This window comes from Sinohyriopsis cumingii, chromosome 10 (genome assembly GCF_028554795.1).
Source record: "Sinohyriopsis cumingii isolate HCF-2022 chromosome 10, ASM2855479v2, whole genome shotgun sequence".
Classification (NCBI taxonomy): Eukaryota; Metazoa; Mollusca; class Bivalvia; order Unionida; family Unionidae; genus Sinohyriopsis; species Sinohyriopsis cumingii.
The window spans coordinates 48,146,862-48,166,071 of NC_142970.1; the positions used below are offsets into that span (position 1 = coordinate 48,146,862).

Here is a 19,210-nt window from a genome sequence, read left to right on the forward strand (position 1 = left end):
ATACATACATACATACAGGGCCGGCGCCAGACCCGGCCAGACTATCTGGCGCCCTAGGCAAGGTTAGATTCTGGCGCCCCCCCCCCCCCACGGAAAACATCAATTTCCAAACTTATAAACAATACAAAAAAATTTAAAATGCGCCCCCCCCCCCCCCGAAATCAGCGCCCTAGGCGGCTGCCTAGTTTGCCTATATGGTAGCGCCGGCCCTGCATACATACATACACAGGACTACTTGTTACTTCTTAGCAAGAAGCGACCCCTTTTATTCTGTTGCTGATGTGCAGGCGTTAAAGTATTATACTTTGCTCTGTTCATACAGATATCAACCAAAACTATTTGAGAGCACCTGACCAACCAGATGGCTTGAAATCGTACTGGAGAAATTAATTATAAGGGTATGATGGTAAATAATATCACATATACAAAATGATCATGTGCACATTCAGGGCTGTGCCTGCAACTACACCGATACATATAATGTGTTGAATGAACCACGCACATCAATAATTAACTGGTGTAGATCATTCACATATGAAACCTAAGTCCCGAAATATAACACGCGTTTTTCTAGTATTTTTACAACGTACTGATAAATACAGTTTCAACATTAACAATAACGACAGCGATGAATGACAACAACAACAATTACGACAAGAATCTTTGTTTCTCACAGTCAGCCGTGAATAAAGAGAAGACACATAAGCAGCAACGCAGAACACATGCACACCCTTCAATGTTTTTATTTCTACTCCATCAAACAGCCTTGTCCTTTCCCTTCCAACTCCCAGTTTCTTCATTAATTCGTGTGGGTGGGGATAGGGTGAGAAAGCGAAAGGATATCAAGTCGCAGTGATATTCTTTATTGAAACTTTTTACAATTTTTAAAAACGAAGGTAAAGAGAAAGTAGTATTCATATTTACTAATGATAGCGGGAATGTGGTACCGGGAATTGACGATCGATTTGTGCACATTTTACATCCTGGTACACAAACGAGAACTTGTACACGTCATCATTATCACTGGTAAACTGACTTTGTACGTGGTGACGCTTCGATTGTATCTTGTCCATGTTCCGTAATTTTAGGTAAGCTGACGTGTAGACTATGTTGATTTTATTTATATCGTCATCATTTGGTCATTACGTTTGTCATTATTATTATTATCATCAACATTTTCATTATGATACCATTTAAAACAATGGCATGACCTCACATGCCTCTTGCAGGAAGTTAATATATGGATAGCGGTATTATAGTGTGCTGATCTCTGAGCCAAATGTTCCATATATTTCATTGAAGCTGCTTCACTGATGTGTTTTTGAGTCAGCTACATAGCTATGTGAATAGGTATCTTGTTTAGTGATACAGGTCAGCTTGTTTGTTATCTGCATATTTAGTACCGTTGTTTATCGTGACTCTCCTGTTCTATAAATGTTATACGATGTCATTTATCCACAATTCACTGCACCTTCGGCCATATTGTTTTCGGACAATACATGATGTGGCGTTTAGTATATATTATTGTTTTCTATTTTGAGGCAGACGGGGTGGGTTGGGGTTTCTTATCCTTTTCTGGGTGATAACGTTTCGGTAATGTCTACAAAGGAACTTTAAACTATGATCGTGAACCACCGTTCTTATGGTACATGCTTAATGACTCTAGAAATGCCGATATTTATATATCACATGACGGGAGTAACTTTCATTCCATTTCCGAATTTCGGCCAAGATTTTGACTTCTATCGTCGATGGGTTAGGATTACCGAAAGGGAAAGTTTCAAACGTTTTTTCAACGTTTCATCTGCACTTCACTACGTTATCGGTAATGGACCATGCCTGCTGCATCCCAATGATATACCTGTGACTTATACACCCATTCAGGTAAATGTTATACATGTATACATATATGTTAACCTAGCGTATATACATTTTTTTTTTTTGGAAACGTTTAATAAATTTGTCAATATTGAAAATCTGCATTTGACGAAGAATATGTTATTATCATGTTTGTTCGTGATATAATGTGCGTATGTGTATACTATTTTTATAATTAGTTAGGCTATGTTTAATTTGAACATGTTGAAATGTAGACGATTACAGTCCAAATTACTCCACCTACTCTTTGTAAGCGTATAGTGTTACCCAACTAGGCCTCACTCTGTCCGTCCATTGTACGACTCCATCTTAATGTCATGATGGAATTCACAAAACGTTTGAAGCTATATTCCTGATATGAAAACCCCGTGCAGTAGGAGTATTACATTACTTGATTGCCCTGATTTATGTATGTATGAATATTTTCCTCGTGTGTACTTAAGACTAAAGTGTAATATAAAATCATGACCTCTGTATGTACCATCCACCCTCCCTCTCCTCTGATACTATTTCTACATATATAGTCTTCTCAATCGTTACAGATTTAACTTTACATCAACAAGAGAAAACTTGCCCAAAGAGAGGGACATAAATATCATTTCTGGGGAGCAGAAGAAACTAGACACATCTTGTAGTAGCAGTAGTGATTGGTTTAGTTTATAGCTCAAGGATGTCTCTTATGAATATTGACTTTCCAAGACGACAGGATGCCACTCATGAAAGCGATATTATTTATACAGCGTCAGTACAGTGTGTTGTCATGCACACAAAATCATGAATACCATAAAATGAAGACCACAAGGATAAACATATCAGATTCAAATCGGAGAACAAGATACATAATAAGAACAAAAACTGTTGCAATCGGAGTTTAATTTTCTAAACCATAATGTAAATGCACGTGCATTAAAAGTGACACACCCAATGTAAGGAACCAGAATCACTGTCAACCCCATTATCACGGGTATAGTTCATTACAGTGGAGTTTATTAAGCGTTGCTGGTGAACATTTGATATATTGGTACAGCATATGCAGCATATTCAGCAGCAGTTCTGTTAAAAAGTGTCACCATTCATCACCAAGTGACACTGGACCAGACTTGCTAATTAGGACATGGCTTATCATTTAATGTCAGCATGTTATTCGGACATACGTTCAGTTTTTCTACACCCAAATGTTACTCATGAAGAATTCATGTTTGCTGACAAATGCCTTGTTAAGTAAAGAACGTCAAGATTATTTAATGAACACAAATATATAAGACGTATAACCAAAGACAAAGACTTTCTTTGTTCCAGGACCAAGTAATGTCCTAAGACAGGAAATCTGCTTCAGTCTTAAAGCGCATCAGTCTTACAAACTACTCATAGATGTCACCCCAAATGGTGAAATAGTTTATGCAGTGATTGTTTGGATGGAACTCGTGTTTTAATCTGGATTTTTAAGCACCTGAACCCTTGAGATGTTGTAGTGGCAGATAGGGGGTTAAATATCAAGGGTATTCTCAATGAAATTAAAGTTGTAAGAATGGAATGTGGAAGCAGTATACTCTATAATGTTTACTTGCGTTTTGATCGAATCTCTTCAATTTCCAGTAGTGTTGTAATCTCTGCACTGTAACCAGCATTTCATCTTCAGCACCGAGCAATTATCTATCAAACTGTAAGGTACTTTTGCACTCAGAACATCATCATCTGTCAGTGACAAGTAATTTCTACTGACCTGTTATATTATAACATGTATGTCCGAAGCTGGAGGGGGGGGGGGTAAAATTGTACTTCAATATATATGACGTAGTGTTCCATGGCGACACACAAGAACCATTGCTAAAAAACGCAGTTGGTGCGATAACTTTGAATCCAAGTATATTCGTGATATCAGTTACCGAACGATGAATTATGCTTTATTTATTAACAACGTTAATATAATTCTCAGATTGCTTGATTATGAAAAAGCATAAATAAACCATGTCACTTGTGTTTTTGAATATGTTTTTCATACAAAAAAAATCATTTAGCCTAACACTGGTTGAGACTATATCAAAGAACACCTTTTATTTTTGACTGCCTGCACAACCAATTACTGAAAAGATGAAAAATTATATTGTTTCATTCTTTAATTATATAAAGCATTGCAAACAGATTTGTTTAAAGAAGAAGAACTTGTAAGTGGCCTTTCCATATCCATAAAATACAACCCTGATTCAAATGCGCATGAAAATGAATTGTACATACGAAGCGTGCGTAAAGGCAATGCTGATATTTAGAGCAAGTAGTGTTAGTCTGTTAGAGTCAATTCGGCCTGCACAATATCTGCTTGCGTGCATCGTTGATCATAATCGTATGTAATCTGTGACTCTGATGATAAGCTTCTTTGTTGCTGACAGACTTTTTATTAAGAAAATATTAAACCTTTTGTGGTTGTTAATTTACTGTCACCAAATATTCATTCTTTTGCATTCCTTTCAAGTTCTGATTTTACAGTGTACAGTGCCTTTAAGTAAATAATCAAACATTTCTTAAATGTTCAAGGAAAGGTATTGTTTTACTATGAAACCAGAATTACTAATCACTGTACCCCATAAGGCAGAGAAAATAAAAAAAAAACAATATTTACAAAGCAATACATTTATGAAGGGCAAATATGTCATCTATACCGTGTGTCGTATCGTTGTGTGACTAGCTAAGTGGCATTTCAAAACAGACGAATCAATATTTCATAATATTGAACATGTTTTCTTAACTTTCTCTTGATCAGTGTCTAAATATGTTCTTCGAAATTAGTTGCATACTGTTCATTTGGCAAACTTTACATCAACTTTAGGTATATGCAGTTTACCTCAAAGTCGTTTGTTCTCTAAACTACCTGGTCACTTCAATGAACGTTATATCTCCGGTTTTATACAAAACATTTCATAACCGGTTCCGTTCGTTAACTGGTCAACATAGGCTGAGTTCGATTTCTTGGGTCATGGCTCAAGCAACTTGTTAGGCTTACTATTTGAGGAAGCTATCCAAGGATACTAAAATATATCCGTTGCGAAATTTTAGCACTAAACCTTAACTATGAAAAGCACTTTCTTATCTGTGTCAACCATTGGTTCATGGGTCACAATTTGGGACCGGGTGGTAGGAGTGGTAGTGGAGTAATATTATAGCTTCTAGCTCACACCATATGACGAGCAACATCCACGATTGTGATGTCATGCAAACTGGCCTTTAATATATGGTAAATACTTAAACACATTACAAATACAAAGAACATGTAACTGTCTTTTTTAAAACGCTAACTACATCCGTCAGATACAGATTATTACTTTATTAGTAATTTGCTTTATACATATACTCTGCCAGTTTGGAATATTTTCCGAAGCACATATGATCCTTCTGGCGCAGAGTCCTACAGCAACTTTTATGAAAATCGTGAAAGTGACATAAGAGATTCCAACTGACAGACATAGAACATTTTAAGAAACCAAGGCCCTTTACAGCAAGATATGCACTGACTGAGCAGTATTTCTTTCGCTGTTGGAGTTTTTTAATTGGATACTGCATTCAGTTATTTCAATATTTAAACGATTACAAAATCACTAACAGTATCAAACCTATAATTGAAGGTGAATTGAGAAGCATTATATTGTTCGTAATATTCAATCAAAATCAAAACTTCGGTTTGTATTGTACTTTTGTCATATATATTATAAGACAAAGAAGACATATTTGGATATATCTCTGTTTCTGCGCTTTTCTTTTTTTTTTTGCTAGCCATATGTGAATGGTGTCTATTTGTAAGAAAGCGCAAGGGTTCACAACGCATTTTCTATAACATCACGAATGAAACTTACTTTAAAACCTGAATAGAAGTTTGCCTAATGTTTGAAAATTTTGCAATAATTTGTGTCCATCAATCTTAATGGCAACGATAACTAACTAAAGACACAATCAAACATTGAATTAACCTTCATCCAGTGTCACAGCATCGATATTGATTTGACTTATATTCTATTATATTTCAGTGGTTAAATATTTTCTTATCTTTCTGCCTTGATTAAAAGAATCAGAAACTAGGCAGGTAGAAGGTTTAAAATTTCCAATCCTTCAATTTTATATACAATCCAATATTTAACCCATTATTTTGAATAGTTCAAAACGTTCAAGAACGATTTCGTCTCCATGACAATTTGGAGTAATTGATTATGCTTGGTTGGTTATGATATTAAACAGAAATCATACATTTTCTTAATATAAATCGAAAGCACTTTTTCCGTTTTTACACTAATGAAACGTCATTGTGGTGTTGAATAAGAAATCAAGTGGGTTCCAAAAAACAGGCAGCAGCGAATATTGGCATAATTTGACCACAGTCAAAATTCTTAATTTAAGTCAATAATTATATTTTTCAGTTATTACTGCTTAATTATTAAAGACATTAATGTTTCTGAACTATGTATTTCGGGCAGAATTTCCAGAATTTGATGTATGACATGGAAAATTCATATAGTTACTTTAGAGCCTGTAGACAGCAAACTACCAAATATCGGCTGAGAAGGAAAGCTAGCTACCTGTAAGAGTAGAAACTGTAGGTTCAATGCAAGTAGAATACGTAAAACTGGCCTGGCTGGTAACTATTTTGAAATGCATAAAACTGCATATTATACAACGTTTTACACAATTATAGCATTGCAAAAAGACTGTGAGCATCGTTGCGTGCATAATTGACTTCCATACATGAAAAATGCATGCATGAATTTGGCATTTGGATGCATAACCTTTTTTTATCAGAATTGTTTATAAAACTGTCACTTGCACCCTTATTGAATGCATAGATTTAGTCGATTTCGATGGCCAGTTATCGTAGAAGTTATTTGTCGTATCACTATGTACGCTTCGCAGGATCCCACACAGCAGTATATCAATGTTAAGGCTTAGCGTAATGCATGTTTATTAAAGTATGGTCTCTCTCAAATAACTGCAATCTGGTGATTGGCCCTGCTGCTAGTAACACCTCCAGAACAATAATAAAAAGCTAGAACCTATGTTATGTATAAGACTACAATTGCTTGTAAAGCACATTCGTTTCTTAACCTTGCTCTAAGTTTCTGCTGAGACACCGGAATTAGACTTTATACAACCAATTCCTACTTATAATTGGCTCCAGAAAACAAAAGAGCTATCATTCACTACTAAAATCGTATCTCATATTTTCTCACAATTTGTAACTCCTAAATATCTTCCTGGCATTCGTACGGCTTGGTAAAGAAACGTGGGAAATACCCTGACACTATGATGGTAGAAACAACAAGAAGCAACTGATGATAACCACATTTTCACATCTTTGAACAAATGTAGATTGTGGTAACACACCATATACACTATGCAATGCTTTTTGTCAAAATGTAGTTAGTGTTGCAAAAGAGAAATATCATAATACTTTTTTATACAGTAAATTTTGTATACATTATACTCGATAAGGTCTTAGTATGCAATATGTATACCACATTTGCCAAACATTATTTTGAGCCATATCTTCAGCGTAGCAGGATATAATTTCGTAAATTGTCTCTGTTAAATTTCTGTTCTTCAACTATGATGTGACGTTTTGGGAGATTATTGTTTAATAGATACAAAATTTATATTATTATTATTATTGTTTTTTAGATACAGAAATTGATATATTTGTGAATTAGGTATTCAGGCTAGCATTGTTCTTGAAATGAATGTTCGCATGTTCACCCCCATTGTTATTTCGAAGCATTGAAAGATCAAATACAGTGGTAGTCTGGGCAGCAGGGCTACCCATCCATAATGGGAGACACGTTTGGTTCAAAACCAGCTGAATAGGTCAGAACGGCCTAGATGGCAACCATTGTTTTTTTCCATCAAGTTGCTAACGGCACAATCTTTTCAAAATGATCACAGAGAGAGGCATGGCTTGCATTGGCACTGTGAGTACCCCTCTATGTAAAAATGACCGTCGGGCAAGACGAATGCATATTTGAATTTGGGGTTGGGAAGCATACATTTCATTTTCAATGACGATACATTGACTTGTAAAGGCAAACAAGTGATATGCTTACTTTTTGATTTATTACATTTAATCCGAAAATATGCATGAAAGCAAGACTGCATATCCAGTATTACACACAAGCTATTAAAAGAATATAATTGTGCCATAGATATATAAATGGGAAAGAAGATATTACTAAAACAAAATAATCTATTATAGGTATCAAGGTTCCAAATTTAGACGACTCGGAAATCGATGAGAACAAGTAAATATCAACTACAATCTTTAAAAGACTAAACAGTCTGGAGATGCAGCAACCTGGGTAAGGCGACATTTCTAACACATCACTGCATGTACTAACACGTCACAACATGGCCATCATTAAGAATGTTAATATATTGCTTTTTGTTATCAGTTTCTTTTTTTCCTTGTTATATATATATATATATATATATATATATATATATATATATATATATATATATATATATATATATATATAATATATATATATGATTTAATTTATGAATAATTTGATTTACTTGCTTGTTTGTTAGTTTTAAATTTTTTTTATTCCATTGCATGCTATTGTAATCATATTTACTGGACTTTTTGACATTTTCCAGAAATTCATTTCAGAAATTCAGTTCAGTTTGACCTGACTGTTTTTCGCAAATTCTGTTAATATAAATTTTGTATCTAACGCAGACCTAGTTCCTGGCCTTGATTCAGAATCAGTGAGTTGAATTATACAACCATTCTTTTTTCTTTTAAATTCATTCCCAGAGTAAACATCATTGGTTTTTGTCAAGGCCATACTGGGATTACGTGATGTTAGGTATGTTAAAAGGTTTAACGTTGTTCTAAAAGAGTCATCATGTGAGTCTCATACGGGAATCTGTTTTGCGTCTTAAATTAGTGTATAACTGCTTTCTATAGATAATTTGGGCAGTCGGGCTTTAAACCATTGACACTTAAAGGTGTTTTGTTGAGACCGGTTTGAGATTAATTTTTAATTGTTCTTCAAATTATTTGGATTCTAAGAGATTATTTTTCCCTGGAAATACCTATGCTCTAAAATATTTATTGGACGAGGCTAGTTATCGAAATTTACACATAATTCAAACACTGTTATATTATGTTATGTGATTCAACAAAGAAGCGTTGAAACATCAGTACGACGCTGACCTCAGCATACGTCATCGCCTTCCATTTTGGATTTCATCGGGATTCGAACACAGTTTTATTAGGACGTTTTATTACTAGGACATTTATTTTTTACTTCTTTCATTATTCTTAGTCTATTTTTGGATTATTTGTTAAATTTTACAAAGCTTCATGTCTTCTATTTTTTCTTATTGCGTTTTGAAAGAGCCTTAATGTGACAAAGAAGATTGGGTGCTCGTCTTTGGGATAAAGCAATTTTGGCTAAAATATTTCAGAAAAGTTTGTTTTGAAATTTAAAATATCCTAAGTTTTGAAATTTCTTAAATCCCAAGTATTACTGTACATTTTAGAAATCTTTAGTGAAATCAACAAGCTGTTTTTACAAAGTCATCAAAGGTAGAGAATTGTTTTAATTTACCCAGGAGTGGTTGGAAATTTTTAATAATGGAAGTACGGTTGGAAAAAGTTGGAGTTAGAGATAAGACATGTTCAGTTTCAGAGAGAAATGATACAAATGGAAAGACAAAATTAGGAAAGACAAATCTAGTTTCAGAAAGAGAAAGATGAAATACAAATGCAGTTTCAGAAAGAGATGGAAGTAAGACAAATACAATTTGAAAAAGATAAAGAAGATATGTTAATGCAAATGCAAATGCATAGAGAAAGAGAAGATGGTGTTGGTGTTGTAGGGTGTAAGGCCATTTTTCAGCACACGATAGGCTATACATGGTGGCCAATATTAATGGTTGAGGAAGAAAACTGGGAAAATCCCCGGAAAGAACCACCGACCCACGAGAAGCTACTGACAGGCTTTCTCACATACCCACATTGGCCGAATCTGAGACTCGAACCCACGCAGACAAAGGTGAGATGGCAGTGATCCGTAACGGAGAGCGCATTAGACCACTCAGCCACTCGGGGCCCCAGAAAAAGAAGAAAGGGAATTTCAAATTAGGTTAAAAGAATTAGAGCTGGAAAAAGAAAAACACTCCCCTACGTTTGACGTTTTAAGTAGTATCAAGTTAGTTCCTCCTTTTCTGGAAAAACAATTAGATCTATATATTTTTCGTTTTGAAAAATTGCTGAAAGGTTGAAGTAGCCAAGAGAGCTGTGGACTCTATTACTACAATGTGTATTTACTGGTAAAGCTACTGATATTTGCAATTCACTGTCACAAGAACAGAGTGCTGACTATGATGTGGTTAAGGACTATATCTTGATTGGTTATGAGTTAGTCCCTAAGGCTTATCGACAAGGTTTTATGAATTCTAGAAAACCAACTGACTAGACCTATGTTAAATTTGAATGGGGAAAATGCACAACAGGTGGTGCTCTTCTAGAAAGGTTAATAAAGACTAAGAAAGTCTCAGACAACTCGTATTACTTAAAGAGTTCCAGAACCGTGTCCATAGGGGCATTAAGATTTATCTTGATGAGCATAATGTTGAAACCTTGGAAAATGCTGCTCGTGCCGCTGACGAGTACTTTTTTAGCTAATAAAGTTCCTTTTGTTGGCAAATCTTCCACTCAGCACCCTTCTGGCAAAAAAGTATTTCAGCCTAGTACAAGCCCTTCTAAATCTCAATATGGCACAACTTTTAAAAATCAAACTTCTGATAAGCTTGATCAAAATTCCTGGTCTCTTCTTACTTGAACCTATTTCAAGAAGAAAGAGCGCGTTATTTTGTATTGCTACCCATTAAAAAATAAGCATTAGAATCAAGACAGACCGATTTCAAATATTCTTGTTTGTAAGATGTCAAGGTTAGGATCATGTATTAAAAGCAATATATTTATTGGGTCTAATAAACCCCAGTCAGATTTTATTATGGAGAATTATGAACCTTTCATGTCGAAGGGTTCTATATCACTCTTAGGTGATTTGGCCAATCATAACCCTATTAAAATGTTAAGGGACACAGTAGCTTCTCAGAGGTTTTATTATCGGGTACATTGCCTTTTTCTGAGAAGTATTCTGATGATGAGAGCATTCTTTTTCAGGGAGTAGAGTGCAGCTTTGTTAATGTTCCTCTCCATTGTATAAATTCGTCATCAAACTTAGTCGAAGGACCCGTGACAGACGGAACGGTATATGCTTTACCCGTTGAGGGCATTAATTTATTACTAGGCAACGACCTAGCCGGAGATAAAGTTGTGGTTAATCCACTTGTAGCTGATAAGACTTGTTTGGATCAGAAAGTTGATACTATTGAAAAGGAATTCCCTGAGTTATACCCAGCTTATGCAGGTGCTAAAGCATTGGCAAAGAAAACTCTTGAGAATGAAGTTGATAAGGAAATCATTCCTTTAGCTGACACATGTCTTGGTCAGGCTTTTGATGAAGTCACTTTCACTTCCTGTTTAGATCAAACAAAGGGTATTGATCTCAGCGATCTTCTTTTAACTACCCATTCTCTTTATTATAATCAGGGTACCAAACGAGAATCACATGTCGTCGAACAGGAAAAAGATCCTGAGATCTATTGTTTGCTTCAAAGGGCCATTAGTGAAACTGAAGCCACCGATGTACCTATCTGTTTTGTCATTAAAAATGGAATTTTTATGAGAAAATGGAGACCTTCCGAGGTACCTGCCGGTGACGAGTGGTCAGTGAACTATCAAATTATAGTTCCAAAATCTTACAAACAGGAAATACTCAGTCTGGCCCATGAAACTACTTTGGCTGGTCATTTATGGATTAGTAAGACTTATAACAAGGTCTTGACTCACTAAATATTGACCACAAATCAAAAGTGATGTTTGTAAATACTGTAGATCTTGTCATACCTGTCAAATAGTTTGAAAAAACAATCAGAAGATACTTAAGGCTCATCTGCATCCTATTCCTGCATTTGACGAACTATTTAGCAGAATAATGATAGACTGTGTTGGTCCCTTACCTATGACTAAGTCAGGTAACCAATATATGTTGACCATAATGTTTGGGTCAACAATCTTTCCAGAGGAAATTCCTTTAAAGAATTTTAAATCTAAAACAATAGTGAAAGCTTGGATAAGTTCTTTACTCAATGTGGCCTTCCTAAATCTGTCCAATCTGGTCAAGGGTCAACTTTTAGGTCTGGAATTGTCCGGTCTATTATGCTTGAAGTTGGCATTCAGCAGTTCAAGTCAAAAGTGAAATTATGATTTGACAGAACTACAATTGAGAGAACTTTTGAGTCTGGTAATAGGATTATGCCTCTCAAGCACATACTTCAAAATTTTCTTTAGATTAGGTATTACGGCCCTTACAAAGTTAAGAAGAAAATGAATTAGTTAAATTATAATGATAGTACTCATGCGATGTAAATAAAATAACGGAGTACCACTATACTGAGAGAGATATGCAGGTTAATAATGCAATTAATTTACTTGTAACTGTCCCACTCAGTGACGATATAAGTGAAGGAATCAATCGGATTCTACTAATTTTGGAGCAAAAAATCTTCGGAATTCAAAAGTTATGGATAATCTGGACTAGCGACTTTCATATTTGCACCAGCAAGAAAGGAATGAACTTAAACAGTTATTATTTGAATAAGAGCATTTATTTCCAGATGTTCATAGAAGAACAAACAAAATGTTCCATGACGTTGAAATTGTAAATTCCAAACCGTTGAATCAACACCTGTACAGGATGAACCTACTCAAACAGGAATACTTAAAAAAGAAATTCAGCATTTGCTGGAGAATTATTTCATAGATCCCAGTTAAGGTAACTGAAGTGCACCATGTATACTTGTTCCGAAACCAGAAATAAATCTTTCCGTATATGTCCTGATTATAGGAAGGTGAACGGGGTGACTAAAACAGATTCATTTCCATTACCAAGAATCGATGAATCTAGCGAATATGAATACCTCTGGTCTAGATAATTGTGATGCTTACATCGATGATGTCATCATCTACAATGACACCTGGAAAGAACATTTAACGACAATTCGGAAATTCTTTGACAGACTCATCGATGTATGTTTGACAATTATTCTATACAAACGTGAGCTCTACAGTGCTAGTGTAACATATCGTGGGGCAAGGACAAGTTAAACATATAGCTGCTAAGGTGAAGGCTATCTCTGAATTCCTTGTGCCTGTTAGTAAAAAGCAACTGATGCGGTTTTTAGGTACGGCTGGATATTATTGAAAATTTGTTCCAATGTTTCCATAATTGATGAACCCCTGATAAATTTATTGAGCAAGAAAACAAGTCTTTTTCTTGGAATGAAGAATGTCAGGAGGCTTTTGATAAGTTAAAAGCCATGCTTAAAAGAGCTCCAGTTCTTACAGCTCCTAATTTCAGAAAAGCATTTAAACTGTCTGTTGATGCAATTGATGTTGGGGTTGCAGCAGTATTGATTCAAGAAGACGACAATGTTGCTGATCATCAAGTGTGCTATTTTTCTAAGAAATTAAATAAGCACCAAAGAAATCATTCAACAATCGAGAAGGAATGTTTGTCTTTGGAACTGGCAATAAAACATTTTAAAGTTTACATTAGTTCAGCTCCTTCTTCGATTATTGTGTTTAGTGATACCGACATCCTTTCTTTCATCGGGAAAATGAAAAATAAAAATCAAAGCCATTCTAAGGTAGAATTTGTTTTTACAGGAATATAATATTGATATCGGGTACACCAAGGGAAAATATAATTTAGTAGCAGATGCACTTTCCCATGTATAAATATGTTTTATTTTATGTATACTTTGTATACTTTATAAGAGTTCGTCTTATTTTTTAAACCTCATGTATAATAAATATATAGTTTAAAACAAAGCTTTATTATATATATCTTACTTTTTCTTTATGGGGGAAGTGTTATGAATATTTGGTTGAATTTATATTTGGTTTAATTTGGTTGGTTTGTTTGTTAGTTTTATTTTTTTTTTAGTCCATTACATACTATTGTAATGTAACTTTATTTACTGGATTTGACATTTTCCAGAAATTTGTTTTCCATAAATTCAGTTTAGTTTGACCTGGCTGTTTTTCGTAAACACTAATAATAGAAACTTTGTATCTATTGCTGACTTAATACCTGACCTTGATTCAGAATTAGTGAGAGTTGAAGTAAACAACTTCTTTATCTTTTATTCTTTCCGAAAGTAAAAATCATTGGTTTTGGTCACGGCCATGCTGGGAGTACGTGATGTTAGGCATGTACAAAAGTTCTACGTTGACACTTAAAGGTGTTTTGTTGCGACCAGTTTGAGTTGAATTTTTAATTTTTCTTCAAATTATTTGGATTATGAGCCATAATTTGTCCCTGGAAATACTTGTGATCTAAAATAATTCTTGGATTTGGTCAGTTATCAAAATTTACACATAATTCAAACACTGGATTATTATTTTTCGTGATTCAACAAAGAACTGTTGGCACATCAGTACGACACTGACCAAAGCATACGCTATCACCTTCCATTTTGGATTTCAGCTTGATTAAAACTCAGCTTCATTTACAAAGCTTGATGTGTTCTATCAACCTCTCTCTCTCTCTCTCTCTCTCTCTCTCTCTCTCTCTCTCTATATATATATATATATATATATATATATATATATATATATGGGCTTATGTATGTCCCGTTTTGTTCTCGAAAATTATAAAGATGACTAGAGTATTGGCACATTAGTATTAACTGGGTTCGACAAACCGAACTCAACTACATGCCACATTGGTGAGTGCTTTACAATCGTCGTATGCGGTGTTTCATCTCTGCGTTAAGGTATCAATATCATAGGAGTTTTTCAGTCGTCTGTGGCAAAAAAAGTGTACCCTTTGTATAATCGATTTATAGATTAAGGGTAGATAATCCAACCTAAGCTAATCGTATCTTAATATGTTAGTCCCCTACTATTGGGAAATTTGTTTTCGTTTGCATAATTGATCTCAACTGGAGAAAGCATACTAAACACTGTATGATAAATACATAATTGCTATAACAAGACACAACGAGTCATCATTGTTATATAATATATATGACATTTTCAACCTTTGGGGCAATTACAAAATGAGTTTATGACAACCACTGAAGTAAAACTAATCTGTGGAATGACTGAAATATATAATTATAATGTTATGAAGCATTGATGTGTCAGTCAGGAAAAATATACATTTCCATTTGCAATGATACTGATATATTTATGGAAATCCTATGTCCTAAAATACTCTTCTGCGAGTCGAATAAAGACCTGTATTATCTTTTTGAAAACCCATTTTATTCAAGGCATTGAGATTAGAACGAAAGCGATTGTTGTACCGGTACTTAAGTTCCGAGACATATTATATTTTGTTAAATATAAATGACATGTTTCAAATTGAAGAAAAAACAATAACTAATTAGACTGATTTGCATGTAATGATAATAATAATAATAATAATAATAATAATAATAATTTAAATGCCTTGCCTTCACGCTTTTCATAGCATATAAATTCCATTAACTACCCACATATCCAGGAAAAGTGACTCAATAGTATTAACGAAAATCAGTCCAATATGTGATGCATCTTCCTGTTGATATTGCAGATATTATATTTTGTTTAGACTATAGTTTGACAAGTCCTTGCGAGTCCATTTGTTGGTACATTTAACATTTGACCACCGACTATAAGGACCTCGGGGGTAAGAGTCAGGACGGACACACATCTCGCAGCTGACTACTACAGCCAAACATTGCTTACAAAGATTCGTGAAATACCTGCAGCTATTTATTAGATAATGTTTAACGGACAGACAGATGAGCAAATATACCTGAAGCTTTTATAAAATGCACGTTGATAATAATAATAATAATAATATGCATGCCGTCGTATAGGAAGATAACTAATATATCTTATACATTGGTCTCAGTAATGAGTCATTGCGGGTTTAAATCAAATTAGGTCACATCTGTCAAACTTCTACATCATGTACATCCTCTTCATTCATCTCTTGTTTAATTATCACGTTTCTTTAACGATGTAAACGCTTCATGCAAAATTAAATTATGTTACGGATACAGTGCAAGAAAAGGCTCTGGCTGGTGCGTTTGTAAATTACATGCTAAACTTGTTTTTTTTTTCTCTTCATTTTATGCGACGGCGTTTGTAGCATAAAGCATAAATGATTCTCTTTAAAACCAAAAAAAGATGCACAACGTTAGTATGTGCAATTCTGTTGTCATTGTTCCGAGTTTCATTATGATCTTGTGAAATGTTCTGCGCTTATTTTTGTATCAATCTTGTCTTCATCAACTAGCATCATGTTTGCCAAATTTTCATTTGTCCACAAAACTAAGAGTGTGAAATAAATGCAATGTTTTAAGATGTTATTCAAGACAGTACTCTAGAGAGAGAAATAAAATTCGAGATTACCGTTTGAATTTTTTAATTTATTATATTTATGCTGCTATCTTAACTATATGGATAATCTTTACTCTCATGTTCAAAAAAGAAATCAAACTGAACTAAATTACTCAACTTTCAAAATTTACAAGCAAAAGCAAGCTACCGTTCGCTGCTTAGTATATTATGTAAGCATCCATACTGTTCGAAAATATTGTTATCCGTTAATGTTTTCTCAACATATTTGACCATAAGTATATTTGCGTTCTTCTACAGATCATTCCAAAATAAAATCGACGAAGAGTCACAGGAAGTTAATAATCTGCTACTATATGCAAAAGGTGGCCAGTGGGAAAATGTCTGGCCAATAATTGGAACTCCAGAGAATCCCAAAAGGGCGTACCTGATTAATTCAATACCAGAGAATCGTCGATGGGGAGTTTTGCACCAGGCTGTCTACTGGAAAGATCCGAATATTGTACAGAAACTTCTCAAGTATCCTGCTTGTGATTCTAGCTTGAGGACAAAAGAGTGTACGTCGGAAGTAGGTCCCACAAGTGGCATGACCGCGATTGAACTAGCTAGTGCATATGGCTGTACGGAGGTCAAGATGATACTAACAAACCACATTTGCAACTTCAAAACAGAGACTGAAGAGATTGATACCTTCTACCCCTGGCACGCAGATATTGAACGGAAGGGACTTGGCCTAATACCTATCACCCTTGCAGCGTACAAGAACACATTTCATCCCAAAAACATTGACCCGAAAAAGCCGGTTGTAACGGTACTTGGAGATATTTTCAATGATTTGAACACTTCTCATGATAGATGGAAAAACGTGCGCGACAAAATATGTGACTCCCTCTACGTGGTCAGTGAACAATCGGCCAAAGAAATCAAAGAATGTGCGTCCAGACAGAACTTTTACGAGACAATCGTCAACGTTTACACTGAAGAATCAACGTTTCTCTATACATATATGAACACAGCTCTTCGAAGCCAAAAAGAGTCTGACTACAAGCCTTCAGCCATTGATCTTGCGATGGGTCCATACGTTGTTATGTACCAGACACTTCTCCTTTTCTGGGGAGAGCTGAAGCGGGAAAATGCCACTACCTATCGAAGAATGTTGCTGACTAAAAAAGATGTAGACAAATATCAGATAGGAGTCAAATTTACATGGCTATCCTTCGTTTCATCCTCTGTCGAGCTTGATAAAGCCTTGCCTTTCCCGACACGCAGCACGGTAAAAGGTGGATGTATCGTTATCTTTACCATTGACAACAAAACTAATTCAACACACTCCCCAAGAAATATTGAAACGTATGCTAGGTATATGGAAAGAGAAAGAGTGTATCCCACCGGTTCAAAATTTGTGGTAACGGGCATGCACCGGCAGAATGAGGAGATGTACGTGGATTTAAAACTTCTTAGTAGCTAGTTGAGTATGTTACAACATGGTTAAAGCTACAAAATAATCTGAACACTCGCCTGGTACCTACCTATTGACTTAAGCAACATTACAACATAATCTGAAACTTCAGATTGGGATCTCACAGTCGGAGACATATAGTGAGTGTAAAATGTTTTTGTTTTGCACAATTATATGCTATTGTAAATATTAGGTTCCTGGAGGTTTCAATTCGGTACAAAATTAGTTTCCTATGTTTAATGGTAAAGCTACGAAATTAAGGATATTTATTTGGAAACATTGCATGTCTAATTCATTTATAAGGGCTAAGAACGATGATAAAGGAATAACTATTCAACCTCCTGCACAATTAATTTTATAGACAAATGTTCATACTTTGTTGATGTCATTATCATGTGTGGTTTGTCAGCTATATATATATAAAACGAGAACCTATGATTAACATGGGTGTAATGCTGTAAATACAATTTTTCCCTCCTTCACAATGGTTTGTCATTTCTTTTATTAGACCTTACATACCATTGTCTGTTATTACGATGCACATAACATGGATTCATCCAGTTTACACACACACACATTGCAATTTTGGCCATATCGCAATAGAGCTATATACGGGTAATTCTTAGATTATTATGGTTATGCTTCAGTGTCATCTGTTTATGTCACCATCATTATTTTTGTTTTCGACGAACTCTCGTTATTGGTCTCTGTCTTCATGTACAGGCTATGTTGACATACTGGTTCTATTAAGCAGTGAACAGTTTGATTTCCACATGATTTATTAGTCGGTTCAACTTACTCGTATAACAAAGTACTTTATCTTAAATAGTCGTTTACACGGTGAAGTGAGAGAGATATTTGTATGTAGCATACTATTATATGTTCCAATGTTTCGGTAAACTATCGATTTCTCTATCGTGTAAAAAACCTCATACCTGCAAAAATGCTACAGTATTTACTTGAACCGAAGTCGGCAACAAACATTGGTCTTCCATAAGAAGCGTTTGTTGACTATCCTACAATATATTTCGTCTTTGTTATAAAACATTGCTACATCATCGACCACACTCGGTTCTTGGTCAATCTGCTTATTTAATTGTAGGTTTTCGTCCATTGTCTTAAAGGTTATTCCACTGGAGTATCAACCTAATTGTTTTCATTTCAGTTACTTTTCACTTGGTTCATAAGTTATAAAGACCAGACGAACAAACGATTATGCCGAAGCTGTTAATAATAATAATGATGATTGCTCGAGAAACTAGAAACTCACTTTTCATATAGAAGCTTTTGCTGCTTTTCAAATATAATATGTTTTACTTTGGAAAATACTTCTTACGTCATTTCCCGATCCTCTTCTTCATCTCGCTCGTACATCGGAGCTAAGTCCATCAGTGATGTCATAG

At 34.8% G+C, this 19,210-nt stretch overlaps 1 protein-coding gene across 5 annotated transcripts; it reads left to right on the top strand.

Annotated features, from left to right (window-relative positions):
• The first annotated feature begins 971 nt into the window (after positions 1-971).
• Positions 972-18,286, top strand: LOC149790010 (uncharacterized). 5 transcript variants are annotated; one of them, XM_089972093.1, is made up of 5 exons: positions 1,032-1,088; positions 1,733-1,884; positions 2,421-3,546; positions 8,105-8,207; positions 16,649-18,286. In XM_089972093.1, the coding sequence occupies exons 4-5, from the start codon at positions 8,194-8,196 to the stop codon at positions 17,814-17,816; spliced, it is 1,182 nt and encodes a 393-aa protein (XP_089828219.1). In that variant the 5' UTR covers positions 1,032-1,088; positions 1,733-1,884; positions 2,421-3,546; positions 8,105-8,193; the 3' UTR covers positions 17,817-18,286. The 5 variants fall into 5 exon arrangements, with proteins under 5 accessions (XP_089828216.1, XP_089828220.1, XP_089828219.1 ...); XM_089972094.1 differs by lacking the exon at positions 1,733-1,884 and having other exon boundaries at positions 1,011-1,088; XM_089972091.1 differs by lacking the exon at positions 1,032-1,088 and having other exon boundaries at positions 1,100-1,884.
• The last annotated feature ends 924 nt before the right edge of the window (positions 18,287-19,210 follow it).